At 43.8% G+C, this 20,003-nt stretch overlaps 1 protein-coding gene across 1 annotated transcript in view; it reads right to left on the bottom strand.

Annotated features, from left to right (window-relative positions):
- Nucleotides 1-19,698, bottom strand: part of NRG1 (neuregulin 1) — a 1,020,731-nt gene extending 1,001,033 nt beyond the window's left edge. Inside the window, exon 1 of the mRNA XM_061177421.1 lies at nucleotides 18,978-19,698. Coding sequence (XP_061033404.1) covers nucleotides 18,978-19,698 — 721 coding nt within the window. The remainder of the gene's footprint in view (nucleotides 1-18,977) is intronic.
- Nucleotides 19,699-20,003: the final 305 nt, after the last annotated feature.

Raw genomic sequence — 20,003 nt, 5'->3', positions numbered from 1 at the left:
AAGTAGAGAAAACCTGCATTTAGTATACAAGGAAACTTTCTAACAAGACTGATTTGGTTCTGCATCCCAGCTTCACCGCTCATTTAGCTGTGTGTCTTGGGCAAATACCATAACTGCACGGGGAGAGTTTCATTTGTAAAATGGGTATAACGATGGCAACCTCTGGATTATTACCAGGATGTAGTGAGATAACAAACAGGAAGGGCTTAGCACAGAATGAGCACACCAAATAAGCTCAAATCATTCGTAGTGAGAAGATGGAAAGCAGCATTATGTCCACTTTTTGAAGTTACCAAGGTTGGTTTTCGTCTTGCTCAATTCCCTAAGATATTCTAAATGCAAAACAATCCACCCTCGGCCTGGTTCCACAGAGCCCACCGCAAGATGGGAGATCTTCCCCAAGCCCAGAGCCTAAAACGGTTGAGCAGCCATCGTGCACTCCAGTTGGGCAAGTGGAGTCTGGCAGGTTGATCTTTCTCTATGTGTTGGAAGCTTCCCTCAAAGTCATTCTTGGATTAAGGCCATTGCAATTCCCCTCCCCAAGGGCACCTGCCCCAATCAGGGTTCAGTGTGAGGGGGTCCCCACTCTCCTCCCCGGGGAGTCTCGGACACACTCTCTCAACCCCCTTTCCACCATCTTGTCTGCCCGCATGGTACCCGCGGCTCTTCTGAGAGCATCCTTACTTGGTGTCCCATTATTACTCATTCTTGGTGCCAGTCCCGGAGTTCATTTGGGTAGGGCATGTTATCATTTAACTTTTCTAGGAAAGATTTTCTTTTTTCCCCTTCACGCTCAGTGTCTTTCACCTGCCACCATCTACAGCATCCTGCAGAAAGAACCCTCGCTACAGAGCCAGCACGGCTGAGCCTGGACACCCGCTCCTCTGTGACCAAGCAACTTCCCAAACATGGTTCACACAGAGGGAGGCTGCCTCGAGAAGCAGTGCAGCTCAGCCCTCAGAGAGCATCAAACACCCGGAGAGCGGTAGGTCTGGGGCGGACTCCGCAGTCTGTGGTGTTAATGAGCGCCAGGCTGGTCCAGGCTGCTGACCCACACATCAGCCTTGGAGGAACACTCTGTTAAAGAACCTTTGGTGTCACAGATTAAAAAACAGGAATTCGTGAAGGGAATGGAGAGCACAGCACTCAAGCAGGTGATGTTCACCTTTACTTCTGCCTCTATTGCTACTTCCTGCCATGTCCCCAGCTACACTGCATCCTCCCTGCCGCCATTCAGGCTCCATGGTGACTACCCCTTACTCTCCCAATGAGCATAAATAGGGCACTTACTATGACCTAGGTGCTCGAACTACACTATCACAGCCCACACTCCCTCATCTCTAAGAGAGACATTATTTGCATTGTGCATCAAGTTTAGAACCATCAAGGAATGTTCCCAAGGTCGCAAGGGACGGAGGTAGGTCCAGGGAGCAAGGCCTGACCCTTAAGCTGGGTGCTAAGTCCACTCCAGCCTCCAGATCGTCCCTTCTGGACCCCATCAGGTCTCATTTCCTTCCTAGAGAAATATTAATGTCCATGTGTGGTGTCTGCCCATTCAGACACGCACTTGTTAGCACAGACCTTTTAGAGAAACGATATCAACTCTTAACAGGATAACCTGGCTTGTTCGTTGCAATCTGTTGAAGACACGGTTTTGTCCAAATGGATCTGACTTCAACACCCTCAAAATGCATCCAGTTCTCCCCACCCAATCACCCATTTGGACACCCTCTGAAGGTAAATAGGAAAGTGTCCACTAGCAAACGTGGGTGCTCCCCACGACAAAGAGGGCAAGATGGCCTCACTCAAAGGATGGTGTCACCAGAATTCTCCCCGACGGCACTGCTCCGATCCTCGTCATGGTTCTAACAGAGGAAATCAAATGAACCGAATGCAAAAAGATGTTCTGCCTCCCAGCAGCTGCCTGACCTTTAAAGTTCTGTAAACCTCTTTGAATCTTGGGTTAAAATTGGAATAGAGTGACATACCTCGCAAGATGGTGTTCAGGAGTAAAGGAGGTAAACTATGTAAAGAATGTTCGGCACATACGAGAAACTCAGTAAATTCTAATTCTCTCTTTTCTTACCCAGCTTCTGATTTTCCAGAAAATCCTCAACTTTACGCATTGAAAACACATTAGGGACCCAGAGTCCAAGGACTCCCAGATCACCTGAGGAGAGTTCCCAAAACGCAGAGTCTCAGGACAAAACCCTGGACCAAATGAATTATTGGCTCCAGGAGTTAAGCCCAGGGATCTGTATACTCTAATGTACAAACCCTGCTTGCAAACCACCTGTTTGTCCAAGATCAGAACATGTGGTCCAAAAACCCACCTGTGGTTCTATGGGGTGAATTAGACCAAGGGGCCTGCTGCTGAGGTCAAAGGTTTCAGAACTGTTCTTCCTATTTTTTTGGAGATTTCCTTTTCATCCCTTCCTCCATTTCTTTTGATTTATGAATGTACAGTTTTCATAAATCTGATTCTTAGCTTACGTACACTGTATTAAAATTAGGCAAACCCAATGTAAAAAAAAATCCTTGCACGAAAACACTATTATTGCACAGAAAGTAAACAAATGAAAACAGGAAATTCAAAACCATTCTTCCTATGGTAGCTCCAAGTCCTCATGCAAATACAGGTATGAATGCATCAATTCAGCAGCTGACTAGACAATAAAAAGACTGTATATAGACGGGCAGGAGAAACGCATTCAGTTACTGTCAGAATAATAACTTTGCATTTCTTGACTGGCGCTCGTTAAAATGCCCAGAGCTTCAGATAAAGGTAGCTCTAATGCATGGTCCGAGGACTTTTAGACTCAAATATTTTTTTAAATTAGATTGATAGATGTCACTTCTCAAGCCCTTACGTGACGAAGCATTAAATTCCCATAGGACCCAGGTACCTACTAGAGAGACAGTAGTTAGTTCTCAAGTCAGCATGTCAAGAAATATTTGAACCATTATCTGTCACTGAAGTGGCTTATGTGGTACGTAGATAAGAACTCTTAGCCAAGGGGAAAAACACTAATAAAAGGGTGACCTTCAGCAACACTTTAGTTACACTATATGTAACACTTTGATGATTTTTTAAAAAATCATATCTTTATACAAACTACCCATTAGATCCTTCAAGTAGAATCGCTCTTCCCAACCCCATGTCAAAAAAAAGGTCGCATTTTTATATATTTATTCATTTATTTATTTTTGGGTGTGTCGGGTCTTTGTTGCTGCACGTGGGCTTTCTCTAGTTGAGGCGAGCAGGGGTTACTCTTACTTGTGTTACGCGGGCTTCTCATTGCAGTGGCTTCGCTTGTTGCGGAGCACGGGCTCTAGGCGTGCGGGCTTCAGGAGTTGTAGCACACAGACTCAGTAGTTGTGGCTCACGGGCTCTAGAGCGCAGGCTCAGTAGTTGCGGTGCACAGGCTTAGTTGCTCCGCGGCATGTGGGATCTTCCCGGACCAGGGCTCGAACCCGTGTCCCCTGCATTGGCAGGCAGATTCTTAACCACTGCACCACCAGGGAAGTCCTGGTTGCGTTTTTTAAATGGCTTCCTGCTACCTAGGTTCAAATAAATAAAAATATTGCTAAAAGCCAGTCTTGATAATCCAGAAGCTGGCCATGAGTACTTCAACCCACCCCTGTCTGGAGTCCACCCCTGGCACTTGGCCAGAACTCTTTAACAAAGCCTCCATGCTGTTAACAAACTATGTGCACTTTAAAATGCAAAAAATGGTACAAATGAACTTATTTACAAAACAAAAATAGTCACAGATATAGGAAACAAACTTATGGTTACCATGGGGGAAAGCGGGGGCAGGGGAGATAAATTGGGAGATTGGGATTGACAAATACGCACTACTATATATAAAATAGATAATTAATAAGGACCTACTGTATAGCACAAGGAACTCTACTCAATACTCTGTGATGACCTAGATGGGAAAAGAATCTAAAAAAGAGTGGATATATGTATATGTATAACTGATTCACTTTGCTGTACACATGAAACTAACAACATTGTAAATCAACTATACTCCAATAAATTTAAAAAAATGAAAAATAATAAAATGCAAAGCGTTTGGCAGCAGTCAGCACTCAGGAAGTGCTGCTTTGGGCAGGCTCTCCTTTCCCCACCTTCCAAAATGATTTTTCTAGGGACACAGCTGACTGTTTCTTCCATCCTGATTCCTTGCTAAGTCTTCCTTTTCCTTCTCTGGTTGCTCCTTCCCTGTCACATCTGTCCCCTCCTCTGCCTCACCATTAAAGGTTGCTGTCCTTCACGCGTCATCTTCTACTCACCTTTCCTCACCCTTTACCCACTTTCCCTCAAGCAACTGTATCTACTCCCTGGGGACAGAAATAACCACGTCCTTGTCCAAAACTCCCATGTTCCTAAATCCAACTCAGACTTCTTTTTCTGAGTTCCAGCCATCCAAGTGCTGACTTGGCATTTCCATTTGCACGGATCAAACACACAGGAAGCTTCACCCTCCTTCTGCAGCATTCCCCATCCCCTTCCTAACGCGCACACAAGGGCTCGTACCAGAAACCCAGGAGTCAGCCTCCACAGCCCCCTTTACAAGCAATCCCCCGTCATAACCAAGCTGAAGAGATGCCTCCAAAACCATCTCGAATCCTCTTGCTTCTCTTCATCCCTCCTGCTCCCTCTCTAGAGCGAGCCCACATCCTTATCCCACTCGGAGCCCCGAGTTCCCTGCAGGCACCCAACATCCCTTTCTGTCCGTTCTCTGCACAACAGCCAGCTGTGATATTTTCAAAATGGAAATTTTATAACTGATGTACTTAAAAAGCCTACAGTGGTTTCCCAGGCTTTTATGACAAAGTCCAGAACCCTAAAAATTCCAAAATAATCTGATTTTTCTCCTAACCTCTCAGACCTCAGTCTTGCCTCCTTTGCACTGACAGCCCTCTCTGCTGTTCCTCTTCCCTGCATCAGGAATGGAAATGTCCTTCTCTCTTCCTTTCTCCTCTTCCTCTTCCCACTCCCATCAGAAATGTCTCTTTCTCAAGGAAACTTTCTGATATCTTTCAAATTAAGTTACAGTCTTCTGTTCTATGTTCTCATGATACCTTGTACTTTTTCCCCTATAAAAACTTAGCACAATTATATATATATATATCTACAATAATATATATAATATATATCACAATCCTTTATGTAACTGTTCATTCTACCCTATTAGCTCGGAAAGAGCCATGCCTAATTTCTTCATCACCAGGATTCCAGAAAGCAGTAGAAAGACTAGCAAATAATGGATGCCCAGTAAATATTTGTTGAAGCAGTAAATCAGTCAAGTGCACCCACTGCTTCTCTTTTTCTATCACTTACCTACACTGTTAAGCGATCTCATGATTCTCGTAATTTATTTAAGCAACATCCTCAGAACGGCCCCTCCAATCTCTCTCACAGGTCAGGAGTGCCTAAATCTAAGAGGAAAGGAATAGGATTTGGGGGGCTACACAAATTCATTGAAGAAGTGGTAAATTAACGACAAATTTCTAATCCATTTTAATGAATGAACAGATACGTCCTTGACTGACCTGCAGGTAGGACACTGCCTTACGCTGTTCTGGAACCCAGGACCTCGCAGAGCCAAATGGCCCATGATGAGGATGAGGTTGAAGAAGAGTACCACACATATATGATTACTCTCTATCCTTTACACATAATTTTTTTTAGTTTTGTTTTTTGGTCCCGCCATGTGGCATGTGGGATCTTCGTTCCCCGACCAGGGACCAAACCCACACCCCCTGATGTGGAAGCACGGAGTCTTCACCACTGGACCACCAGGGACGTCCCTACACATAATTCTTAAGTATCCTCTGGGGCTTCCCTGGTGGCGCAGTGGTTCAGAATCTGCCTGCCAATGCAGGGGACACGGGTTCGAGCCCTGGTCTGGGAGGATCCCACATGCCGCGGAGCAACTAGGCCCGTGAGCCACAACTACTGAGCCTGCGCGTCTGGAGCCTGTGCTCCGCAACGAGAGAGGCCGCGATAGTGAGAGGCCCGCACACCGCGATGAAGAGTGGCCCCCGCTCGCCGCAACTAGAGAAAGCCCTCGCACAGAAACGAAGACCCAACACAGCCAAAAATAAATAAAGTATCCTCTTTATATTCTCAATATTTAATAAAAAATTTTAAGAGAGCACAACAATAACATGCATGATGTAGACGCACAAAAGACTATTTTCCACAGCTTCACAACCACGCATTTATTGTCTCCATTCACCTGTTACGAGTTGGTTCCTTTTCCTCCTGGGCTGCACAAAGGAAGCACTGGCATACAACCAGCGCATCATAAAATCGCCAACAATTCTTACTAACAGGAAGTAGGTGGATAATATTGGCAACTTAATCATTTTCATGGACTTTTCGATAGTATTTTAAAAAGAAATATTACTGAGTACATAATGACAGTTATTTAGCAAGTTCCTGGAAATACAGCTATGAAAAAAGTTAATAAAAGTGATTTAAAATGGTGGAACGATTACTCATCAATACAGTTAATACACTGGGCAGGTTGAACCTAACAATTTTGCTTTTTACAGGCAGTTTGACCAGCCATTTTTAATTTATCCTACTAAGTAATGTGATCATGAAACCCAATTAAGTCGGCAGTGATAAAGCCTGAGAGTATTTCTCCACAGCCCCTATATCAAAATGATTTGTTAAACACAGAGCTTTAAAAGGCATCCTCAGCATGCCAGTGAAAGGCAGTGACTATGGCCTGACGCTCTGCATTTCCAGTGGTAGCAGATGAAATCAGACATAGTGGGCATCACACCTTAAAGTGTTAGCACAAAACCTTAAAGATTTAGTGAAGTCAGACAGAGAAAGAAATATTGTATGATATCCCTTATATGCAGAATCTTAAAAAAAAAAATGATACAAATGAACTTATTTACAAAACAGAAACAGACTCACAGACTTAGAGAACTTATGGTTACCAGGGGGGAAGGGTTGGGGGGGAGGGATAGTTAGGGAGTTGGGGACTGACATGTACACGCTGCTATAAAGGAAAACAATAAAATAAAATGGATAACCAACAAAGACCTACTGTATAGCGCAGGGAACTCTGCTCAGTATTACGTAACAACCTGAATGGGAAAAGAATTTGAAAAAGAAGAGATACATGTATATGTATAACTGAATCACTTTGCTGGCCACCCAAAACACAACACTGTTAATCAACTATACTCCAATATAAAATAAAATGTTAAAAGAAAAGATTTAATGCAAAACCAACCTGCAAAATGAGAAGTTGAACACAAGAAAGAGCACGTAGTTCATATGGTATTTATCTACCGTAAACATGGATGGCTGTTACGTCTGCTCTGCATGTAGCTATTCGGCTCACCCACTGCAATGAGGCAGCAAAAGGCAAATCTGTCTCCTTTCCAAAGGACAGCTGAGCCATTAAGAATAAAATGACCATTGCAAATTGGAACCCTGCCTATTTCAACCAATTTGGTCGGAAGTGAGGTTCAGCTATGCCTCAGGTGTCAGCACCAGTCTCTTTCAGAGGAAAGGAAAGACTAGAATATCTTGTGTCTGTCTACTCACTGGCAGAAATAAACTATTGAATTTGCACTGTAATATATTTGGGGTACCACTTGTTACAGCAGTTAGCCTACCCTAACTAGTACATCTACAATGAGAAAGGCAATGTTCATAAGGGACAAATTCCCTTAAGTAAGATTCAGTCTTTGTCAGTATTTCTATTAAAAACAGCATGTATTCCTTTTCCTTATTAAAAGGAATATACAATCACTATAGAAATTTTAGAAGTACACATGAAATTCCTAACATCAATAATTCTAATGCCTCACTGATAACATTTTGTTATATAGCTTTCCAGGTTTTTATTTCTCTTTAGATTGACAGATGGATATAAATAGATAGATAATAGTAAAAACAATTATACACAATCTGCATTATAATATTTTTTCACTTGACAATATACTATGAATGTATCTGTAAGTCATTATACTGTCTTCTACAACAAGATTCTTAAAGACAACACAATCCATTATATAGCCATAAAGTTTTATGTAACCATCCTCCCACTGAAGGACATAGTCTGGAACAACGGGTAGCAAAGGTACAGAAAGTAGATAGAGAAGCAGACCATTATGGGGAAGAATGAACAGTAGGTGTAAATGTAAAGATCCCTCCAGCCACTTGGCACGTGGGGAGCCATGCCATCAGTGTAGCACGGGGTTCCAGGTAGGAGAAGAAATTGGATAAGAACACTTGGATAAAAGGTGAATGCCTTCTAAGCCATTCTAAGGAGTTCAGATTTTATCCTGATGGCAGCTGAAGAGGTTTAAGCAAGGGTATAGTACCATCTTTTCTGCTTCAGAAAGATCATTAGCAATAGTTCAGAGAATGAATTTAAGATGAGGAGAATCCCTGAGCAAAGATAAGAGGCTATTACAGTAAGGCTGAGAACTGCTACAGAAACAGTGGAGTTGGGGTAGAAGGGAGGGGTCTGAGATGTGTTAAGGAGGTAGAATCGATAAGATCTGGTCACCAAATGGCTATGGGGCAGAAGGAGAGGTTTCCGGTTGGGCTAACTAGGAAGACACTGATGCTACCATATGGTGAGGGGTTAACTAAGCTCTTATGAGCACTTACTACTCTATGTGGCATAGAATAAGCTGTCACTCCAGGAAGCCACTGGTAGTAACAGCAGTGACTGTAATAGGAGTAGTGATAGCAGTTTCATCATTAGTATCCAGGTGTCCAGATGGACTGCAGGGGACGTGATGAGATCCTGTTTAATGTGTTTACCATGAAGTGTCTGTAGGACATTTGGGTGGGTTATCTGGTAAGTGCTTGAATATACTGATCTGGAGCCAGAAAATAGGGTCTGGGCTAGAGTATGGACCTAGGAGCCATGGTTTATAAGCACCATTAGATCTGCTGGAATAGCTGAACTCACCAGAGGCAAAGGAAGGAGCAAAACAAGACACAACACAGTTGAGTCGTGCCCGGCCCGTGTGGCACTGCCAACGTCTCTGCATGCAGTGATTTACAAAGATCAAATTATTTCTCATTTGACAACTTGTTTCTGTATTGCCCCTTCTACTCACAAAAGGACTAAAATATATCATCTTCTTGCCCCAACCATAAATATCATAAGCTGAGAAAGAAGGTCTTTTAACCCAATTCTGCTTGAAGGTGGGAACTCTCCCACCATCCACAGAACTGGTGCCATCTGGCTGGAAACCAAGATTTCCCTACTCTCTGTGCTGGTCTCATCCATTTCCACAATAGCACTAATTATTAAAACCTAAAAGAGTGTCAGATTTACACTGTTAAATAAATAAAAATTCATAGTAAAGCACTTTGAAGCTTCTTTGTCATTTTGTAAAACAAATGACTGAACTTCTTGCTTTAAAAGTTTACAGTTGTAAATTAATATATTAATCATACTTTATAGCTTCAAAGACAGTATCTGCTTCTTGAAAAGACAATGCTCGTGAACACAAATAACTATTTTTGACAGTGTAATAAAATGACCCAAAAGGCAAGGGAGGTGAAAAGCTTTGGAGGAAAGGGGAGATACTTTTTCACTCTCCTTAAGCTGTCACTCCTCTTTCGGAGTGTCCAAAAGTTTCACAATTGTTTTTCCATGACCGCTCTCCACAGAACAAGACTAAAATGAGAAGAGAGGAAGAGACAAGCTCCACGGGCAGCAGCAGAAGGGGTCTGCACGTCGGGTCATTTCTGAGATGACAACCAGATGCAGTTTGAATGGACCATGGAAAGCTCTTTACTTCCACCTTCTCATGCTGCATATTAGGGAATTGGGGCCCAAAGAGGTAAAGTTACTCACCCCAAACCACCCAGGTACTAAACTACAAAGCTAGAAGTGGAAAGGAGTTCTCCTGACTCTAAGGCTGGGGCACTTTTCACTTGTGAATAAGCTGAGGACACCCCAAGTGTCTGGCTGCAAGGATACTGTGGTCTCCCGGGGGAGGCAAGACATTTACAGCTAGAAAAACTGTTAAACACATCAGTTTTTAAAAAACAAAGACAACATACGGGAAATTTGAAATGCACCACGTATAAAGTATGGAGTAAAACATACTTTATAGGGTGCTCTGTATTCAAAGGCTAGAGTGAGTATTTCTGGCAGGATCGTTATTAGGACTGTCATGGAAGCAGTAGGATACAGCTGTCCCTTGAAGGAGACATAGAATTTCCATGGACAGAAATGAGGGAAGAAGCAGACCCAGGCAGAGGAAGTGGCATATGTAAAAACGAGAGGACGAGGAAAGTACATGGCCTGTTCATGAAGCAGACTGGATAAAGTCGTTCACATAGTACAAGTGACAAAGATTAGGCTTGGTTTGTATTAAGGAGGACCCTGAATGTCGGGGTCTAGAGGTAACTATGATGCATCCATTGCAAGTTTGAGCAGAAAAAGAGGTCTAATAAAAGTAGTATTTTAGAATGATTCCTCCTCCCGTGCAGGGTCTAACGAAAGTCAGTTTGGAGCAATGGACAGAATAGAGGCAGGGAAATTATAAAAAAGGAAACTTAATGAATAAATAAAATCAATTAAAAGATGCTGATACTAATCCAAGTATGATAAGGTGTCTCTCTGGACCATGTTGATAGCAATATGAATAGGAGTACAACATTCTTATGGTGACTAAAGGCTAAGTTTAATCTTTAAACCTTTTATTGGTTTTTATTAAGCTATTATCTATTGTAATTTTGTTATCTGGTGGCTTCAGATTCAGGAGCCTAAATGCTGGGTAAATTAAGAGTTGAATAGATGAACACCTCTGTTTCTGAGAACTTTTGTTTATTAATGACAGTGTAATTAGAAGCACTAACTTTGAATAGAAAACAACAACAATACAAAAACTGCTCACCACCACTTCACACCCAGCAGGATGCCTATCATCAAACCAATAGAAAATAATACACATTGGCGGGAATGTGAAGAAATTGGAACCCTTGTGCATTGCTGGTGGGAATGTAAAATGGTACAGCTACTGTGGAAAACACCATGGCAGTTCTTCCAAAAATTAAACATAAAATTACCATATGATCCAGCAATTCCACTTCTGGATATGTATCCAGAAGAACTGAAAGCAGGGTCTCGAACAGATATTTGGACACCCACGTTCACAGAAGCATTACTGACAATAGCCAAAAGGTAGAAACAACCCAAGTGTCCACTGACAGATAAACAATGTGGTACATACATGCAATTCAGCCTTCAAACGGAATGAAATTCTGACACATGCTACAACATAGATGAGTCTTAAAGACATTATGCCAAGGGAAATAAGCCAGTAACAAAAAGGCAAATACTGTGTGGTTCCACTAAAATGAGGTAAAATATAGTCAAATTATGGAGACAAATTAGACTGGTAGTTGCCAGGGGCTGGAGAAGAGGGAATAGGGAATTATTAACTGGTTTGGAGTTTCAGTTTGGGAAGATGAAAAACTTCTGGAGATCGATGGTGGTGATGGTGGCCTGTGAATGTGAATGCTTAATGCCACTGAACTGCAACTTAGAAACAATTTAAATGGTGAATTTTATGTTATTACAACTTGGGGGAAAAACACACTCACCAGGATAAGACTGTGGTCCAAAAATGCTTGACTTTTTAATAAAATTCCCACTGCAATGAAAGAAAAGTTGCCACGGTTTCTGAGGAAAAGATGTGAGCCATCTCAGTGTATGGGAATGAGGACCTTGGAGGAAAGAGTATCTCAGAGGTGTCCAGACGTGCAAAGAAATAGAGAGCCGGGGAAATTTCAAAGCTGTGGTCCTTGTGTGCTGATGGCATGACAACGAACTCTGAGCAGAACATCTCCATGCAGGCAGCCACCAAAGAGCCTTCACTGTCAGAATCACCGCCCGAGGACAAAGTCTAATGACAAATTTTACCTGAAACCACGACAGCTGCCCTTCTCCTCCTCGGTAGACAGAACCTCCGCTCCAGGTCTGCACCGAGTTGCAGCCAGGATGCTCCCTGCGGTAGAAGAAAATGCCGCCACTGCATCTGCTGCTTCACGGATGACACATCGCCCGTGGTGTCTCCAGGGCCGGCCAAGAGAATGGAGGAAAAGGATCTCATTGTTCACCAGAGCCCAAATGGACAGGCGCCGTCCCACCTAACATTCTAACCAAGAGCTGACAGGATGTTCACGACAAAGGAAAGAAAAAGTGAAAAGTAAGTCACCCAAACTCTTTTCTTATTACTTCTGAGGGATACAAGCAGTCTTTTCCATCTTCAGTTACAAGAACTGAACTTACAGGGCTGACGTGGTGAAACACCTGTGGGGGAGATCAGGGAGAACACAGAATTTCTGTGAGCTGAGATCTAGTACCCAAAACAAAATTGGTTGGGATGATTTGGTAATGGGTCTGCTCAAAACAGTGGCAGGGATTCACTGACGATCGAAAACCCCTTCTGTGCTTGGAAGTGTTTACAACACAGGGAATTCTGTTCCCCAGCTGGGGCTATAGAGTACACAGAATACAGAATATTAAAATCCAGGAATAAGTTATGAAAAAACAAATTTTAGGAAATTAAATAACCTTTCTCGGAAGCCCAAAGGTTGATCCAGAGGAGGAAATGGTGTCCTGTTCTAAATGCTACTTCCTACAAAGAGGCTAGCTCACCAAATTAGAGACCTGAAGAGAAAGAATCAGAGGTTTTGCTTGTTTTCTCCAAAATTCAGCCTAGAACAGTGATTGCCACCATCCAACAACACCCTCCAACAAGCATCCGCGATGCTTCATTCATTTATTCATTTGATTATTTAACACGTATTTAACCCACACAGGCCAGGCAATATGTGTCTATCAAAGAGGAAAAAAAAGATACAAATTCAATGAGTGATAGTTATAACCCGGTGGTCTTAGTAAGTCCCTCAATTTTTTAGCTTCCTTTGCCTCAACAGCAATTCCCAGACTAGAGACAAACATTTGGGATGACAGTATTACTGCTGTGACTTTCCAAATGCAGCAAAGCAGAGAGGGCTTCACCTCTCTGATCATGACCCCTCCATGCCCCGGGCTCACGGGTTTGCCCACTACCAAGACCCTAGGGCCCACATCAGGCATGTCCCCTTGTGCTGGGCTCTGTTCAGCTCACACTTGCTGGCACAGTAGAGCGAAAGAAGTAATTCCCTCCTCTAGGTTCTGGGCCTGACCTCCTAAACCTGGCCCCCAGCTCCAGAAGCAGGCAGCACTCGGAGCTGTGCTCTTCTAGTTCCCAGCACACTGACTGGGGCAGATCTCCAAAGCCAGAGCCCTGGGCTTTGTAGCAGGGAAGCCCCTGAAATAGAGATGCAATGCAGGTTACCATCTATGTCTTCATGGGAGGGACAAAGAGCCTATCAGGAACTGAAAGACACCTATTGTAAATTCACATCTTTTTTTTTGCACCGTGCAGCTTGCAGCATCTCAGTTCCGTGACCAGGGATTGAACCCAGGCCATGGCAGTGAAAGCCTAGAATCCTAACCACTAGGCCACCAGGGAACTCCCAACATTCACATCCTGTGATCTAGGACCTCCATATTCTGACACACTTAGACCCAGACAGTCGAATTCCAAGGTGTCAAGAGAAGACTTGTCAGTGTGGCCATGAGCAGGCATCAGTACATACTTTGCTCTCTTGAAGACTCAGATCCACTCATGGGCCCCATCATTTACCTAAAGCTTTACCCTGCAGTGTCCTCACAAAGGAAACAGAGATGAAGGGAAGACACAGCTGAAGCCTGAGTTAGGAACTGATAGCTCTGTCTCCCCTGTACCATCCAAGCTGTGAGTAAACTAAGTTTCTTTTTGTTTTTGTTTTTTTAGTTATTATAAAAAAAAAAAAACAAACAGGATATAAATTTGGCTAGGTCCTAATGGGGAGAACCAAAGTTAGGATACAGTTTCTCAGGAAACTATTTTCCAAAGGGAAAAATATCCTGGTTCTCTGGAAGACTAAAAAAATAACGTCAATTACCACTTAGGCATCTCTTTCTAGGATGGCTGGGTGGCAAGTCTATGTTGGGGGGGACTATTTCCTAACAATCGGATCTATGCCAAGCAGAGATTCGTCAACCCATTTTAAGCTTTCAACTTCACCAAAATTTTTTTTTTAAATCTTCTTCAACCTGTATGGATCATTTGCAGATGGAGAGTCAGGAGACAAGCCTTCAGAAACAGGCTTACCTCAAGCCCATCACAGCCCTAAACAATATGAAAACACAGTAATATGAAATACAGCCTCTCAACTAGCACTTAACTCAATAAGACTTAGGTCTGAATTCTGTAAATTTGCAAATAATTCAACTTTAGATTTTAAAATGTGACAGGCTGTATCACTAATCAGCTGTTCAAGTATTAGAAAGTGACTGATATTTGGGAGAGTGGCTAGGTCATACATTCTTTCATAATGTTACTCTCATTTTAACTTAAATTTCATGATAACATAACAGCACAGAGTAAAATGTGCATGCACAAATTTAGAGCATTCATACATGAATGGAAAACTGTCTACAACAGCCATTTCTGTTATTTAAAAGTAAGGACATTAAAAATTCGTTCTCACTTTCTTATGAAAACTTTGACGAAAACATGTTGTTACACTATTGTTTTTGGTCACCAATAGCATGAGTCCATAAGAGACCTAATTTTTTTTTACCTTTTGTTTTCTTTACAAACTTCTTTCATTATATACTTTCAATGACTAATAATTCATGAATCCCTACCACTGTTTCTCATTATATACTTTGTTTTCATTATCATTCATTTATATAAGGCTAATCAAGATACCCATTCAATCAGAACTATCTATAGACATAATTTTTCCACATCATTTGAGCATATCAAAAACAACCAAACAAAAAACCTAAGTATTGCTAAGTACTGAGGGCAGATGAGAGTTTCAAGATCTTTGGACATCTGGCCAGTTCATCACTTGTCACTGAAATTTAAAAATAGGTTTTAAAAGATGTTACATTTATAATTAAGAAAAAAATAACAGGAAGAAAATGGGCATCGAAGCAAAGGAGATTTCCTGAACAATGAATAGATTGCATTTGACAAGGGCAATAACCCGCCCAATCACGTGTTTTGCTCTCATTTGCTATAAATATACAGGCCAGCGGAAGCACGGCCCATTGTTTTGACCCTCAGGGCTGTTTAAGCTTCCTGGTCTTACCTAATATATTAAGACATATGGTAAAACTTTCCCTAGATCCAGAGGATTTATAGGTCTCCCACAACTGATGAGAACGATCCCCTAGTGCTTGTAATATATTCTGATTCAGATATTTAGATTCACCTTTTAAAATATTTTTATTCCAAAGAGTTGTTTTCCCAAATGACCCATCTTGGTTTCATTTTTTAACATAAACATATATAAGTACATACACGGTTTCTCTACTCAACAGAAAGAAGTGTTCTATATACAGTGTAGAATTGACAGTAAGATTTATACAGTTTAAAGAGAGCCATCACAAGCACTTGGGAAATCACATTTACACATGTATTTATGAAAGACAAGCAGTCAAGCTGTATCTGTTCCTATTGCTATGCCCTTAATATAGCTTTTATTAAGAACAATTCTCTTCAACAGTTGGCTGGAAAATCCCTGCAGCATTTCTGTCATTTTCATAACACCATAAGGTCAGCACACTTTATTAAATAGTTATTGAGGCCATGAGAAAAAGAAAGACATTGATCATAAATACTTGATAAACATGTTTGCATTATTATACATTCTAATATAATATACTGGATATTTAGATTGGCTTGTAAGAACACAACTGATGTACAAATCTCGCATGGCCCAATTATAGATGTTATTCAACATCAGTATTTTTACTCCTTTTTGGGAATCAGTTACAGCCTAGTATAACCGCAACGCTTTGAAAACTAGAAGTGTAGTACATCGATGATTTGTTTGAATAACGGCAATTTAATTGAACAAAATAATTGAAATTATTTTGCGTTCCAATAAATATAAAACCTACAAATGTCTTAGCCTGTGTAGTGAGCAAGAGAGAAAGCAAAGACTGGGAAGAATTTAACTGTAAAGGAAGTGCAATTCACACAAACCTCAAACATAAAGCAAACAAGCTATGAGATCCTGTGGTGTCATCTAAAATACACTACACAGTTTTTGTTTCCAAAAGTCCATTGTTCAGAGAAGAGCTTCTTTTTATACAGACTCTACTCAGGAGTTTCTCTTAGATGGGGAGAGGGGGCGGGGAGGAGAGAAAAAATAATTCAGGGAAGACTTCCATTAGCTCAACCCTAAGGCTAATCTGTTGCACGTGTAGTCTCTACACTAGTAAGCAACTTGTAGGAAACAACACTGCAGCTGAGCAAAGGAGAGCTGGAAACTGTTCCCCTGGGTGTGATATCACAAAATGACTTGCCTATGTCCCCTCTCCAGCCTAGCACCAGGGCTCAGGCAGGAACACAACCATTGCGCCCCCAGGGCAGCTTCGTGGGGTTAGATGAGGGCCCTCTGCTCCATCGCTCTCCCTGAAATCTCCTGCCCAGAAGCACACAGAAGCAGCTCGACCACGACAAATCAGTCCCCATTCTCTCTGTACATTTTGTTTTTTTCCAATTTGTGTTCCTTTGCCTGGTAGGCTCTGAATGGCATTGTTAAACCAGACCACACAACTGGAAGAATTCACAAGTTTTCACACACATACACACTTTTACACCCCATATTCCAAGTATGGATTTACTGAGTTTCCATTATATAAAATAGCTTACACTATTTACTTATAGCCTACAATGTCACAATAACTACTTCGTTCGTAAAAATCCAAGAGAAACTTTGAGCACGATTTCAGTTAGTCTTTAGCTAAATCTATTAAAGTTTCACGTGGTATCGTACTTTAAAGTACATAACCCTAAAATCACCACACATACACAATAATTACACAAACCTGAAGCAGTAACTTCATGATTTCTTCATCAACTACATCACATGCAGGAGATTTCCAGTTCAGTAAAAAACGCTGCTTTGTTTAGCACGCCACAACTTACAACTATGTATTTCCTTTGACTGGCAAACAAAAGGGCAAAACGACCTTTAGTGAAGCTTTTTCGGCTTAGAAGCACGAAAATAGTATTTCTCCAGACAACATGAATTTTCCATTATCCAAGCGTCCTCTGGACCCTTATAAGAAGTTTACCCCTGAAAACTGACATCTCTTTCTAGTTAGAAGGCGTAACTAACACCATGGCTTATCTAGCAACACCCCAACCCCCATCCTAGGCATCACTGCCAACTACGATCCCCTTCCACCACGTGCAGTAGATGATCCACAACTCACATGGTTTGGGGTAAAAGCAAAATCCTTCCTGAACGGCATACAATAAAACACGTGAAAATGGGATGACAGCGTGGCTTAAAATGTTTTGTTTCAGATTCTCTAACAGAATAACATATGATGCAGTACAATGGTGAGGAGCTTTTGTGTTTCCTAATCAGACAGCTCCCAGCAGAGAGTTTCCCATGTTTTATAGTGACATCGATCAGCCAGACCCGGGGAATCCCAACGTCACTCAGCTTTCTTCAGCACCACTGTTTGAGAACAGCTTCCGGCCACAGAGTGGTGCAATCTTAACAGGTCTCTGGCGCACAAAGTGCATTGGGAAAATAAGGCAGTGGAGGATAAGCAATGCTCTTCCCTGACACCAAAACCAAATCGTTAGGCATTAATTAACCGCAGGCTACAAGCATCAGAAATGTCAATCAGAAATTTAAATACCTGGCCATCACCTGATACGAACTGAAAAGAGCTGACACACTCTGCATCACGGGCAGACTGAGCGTGGCATGGTGCTGAGTTTTGTAAAAATTCAATTAACCCAGCCATCTATCAGACGGACACATCAAGACCAGGGGAAAATCTATTATGCATGTTAGAATTCGTGATGTGTAATCATGTTAATTTTTGGTTTGAGAAGAAACCCGTCTATGTTTTAGTGATTACATGATCATCAGGAAATTACACAAATATTTAGAACCTAGAAATTACTTTATGTATGGCATAAACGTAATGCTACTTCAGAAATGTAATCAGATTATCAGCTGATTTCTCAGACCTGATATTACTAAGGAGACCTGGGAAGAACCTTCTGCAATGGTAAAATCGGGAAAGGTCTTTGAAACACGATTGCTAAACTTATCTTCCGAAATTCTCCTTAAGGGCCTACATGTGAAGCTCTATAATGACGCTTATCTGTTCTGACGCACTGACGTGCCAAAGCATACTCCAAACGAAAAGACTGGGAAAACAAAAATTATTGACACGATGTCACCAAAAAGAAAACACCCAACTTTATACTTCTCACGTACACATTTTCACAAGGTGCAGACTGCACCTGTCTGTTCGGACATGACTTCGCCAAAAACTCTGCCACATCGCAAGGGGAATCGCAGTGCTCCGTCCTGCTCTTGTTGGACTCTCCACAGACACAAACCCCTGACCAAGTCCACACTCCGGACTCGAAGTGATGAGAAGACTTTACAGTCCTGTCCGACTCACCTTTCCTCCTTCAGAGGAAAAAGCCCCTCACGGCTGCCCTTAACAGCAACTCCTAACGAAAGAGTTCAAGAAGGCACGCGCAAGAAAGCAGCCGGCCCATTTCCATTCTACTTAGCGAACGAAACCCCAAGGAATTAAAAAGTTTGAGGCGGCCCCAACCGAGGACCAAACTTGGGCTTTCACCAATGGCAATGCCTCGAAACCGGGACACTGGAGAAGGCGCTGCCCGTGGAATCCAATCCGCGAACCCTCCTCCTCTGAGGATCGCCCAGAGGCTTCCAAGCCCGAAACTCCACCGCTCAGACCGCGTCCGCCCGGAAGCCGTCGAAGCCCGGCGCCCGCCGCGCCCCGGGAGTGCGCCCTCCCCGCCCCGCCCGAGCGCGCCCCGCGAGGCGAGGAACTTACCGCACCGCTTGCACAGCACCCGGCTGACTTCCTTCTTCAGGTTCCGGCCCGTCTCGAGAGGGGGGAAGGATGCTCGGAAGGCGGCCGGCGCGCGGCCGCTGCTGTTGGCATCGGGCTCCATGAAGAAGATGTACCTGCTGTCCTCCTTGAGCCGCCCGCAGGAGGGGAACGCGGGGTGGCCCCAGGCGCCCAGGCGCACGGTGAGCAGCGAGTCCTTCTTCAAGCCCCCGGCTTTCACCGCCCACACCTGGTGCACCTTCACCAGATAGGGCGCCTCGTCTCCGGGCTCGGCGGCGCTGGGCGCGGGGCCCGCGGGCCAGGGGAACACGGTCCCGTTGGCGGCGGGCAGCGCTCCCGGGCCCGCGGCTGACGGCTGGCGCTCGCCTCCCCACGCCCCTGCCTCGCCCGCCGCCGCCGCCGCCGCCGCCTTCCTGTCGAGTGCCCCCTGCTGCCGCCGCGGCGCGTGCACCTTTCCCTCGATCACCACCGCGGCGCGCTGAGCCAGCTCCTGCACCGAGCCCACGCTGGGCGGGGACGCGTAGCACACCGAGGCCCCCGCGGGAGCCGCCTCGTCGCCGGCGGCCGCCCCCGGCGCCAGGGCCGCGGTCCACAGCAGCAGCAGCAGCAGCGGCGGCGGCGGCGGCGAGCGGGCGGCGGGGCCGGGGCGCGGGGCCCGGGGGCCGGTCCTCCCGGAGCGGCGCGGGGCGCGTCGCCATCTCATGGTGCGAGGTGCGTGCGGGCTCCTGGCTGTCGGTTCGGACTCTGCCTCGCTCTCTCGCGCTGCCTCCCTTTTCCTCTCCCCTCCTCCCCCCGCACCCCTCCCCCTTACCCTCCTCCTAATTTATTTATTGGCGGGAGCTGTGGGAGAGTTGTTTACGGGAGGAGGAGGAGGAAGGGAGAGAAGAGGTGGGTGTAACCACAGAAAGGCCAAGCAGTAGAAGAGCAAAAAAAAAAAATGTTTTTTTAAGCAAAATAGAAAAAAAAAAAAAAAAAAGCCCCCGCCGCCGCGGTTGCTGGGAGTGACAG

The sequence above is a fragment of the Eubalaena glacialis genome, chromosome 20 (assembly GCF_028564815.1).
Source record: "Eubalaena glacialis isolate mEubGla1 chromosome 20, mEubGla1.1.hap2.+ XY, whole genome shotgun sequence".
In the NCBI taxonomy this organism is placed as follows: domain Eukaryota; kingdom Metazoa; phylum Chordata; class Mammalia; order Artiodactyla; family Balaenidae; genus Eubalaena; species Eubalaena glacialis.
Note: the sequence above shows the minus strand (reverse complement) of the source record. Positions and strands in the feature narration are given on the sequence as shown.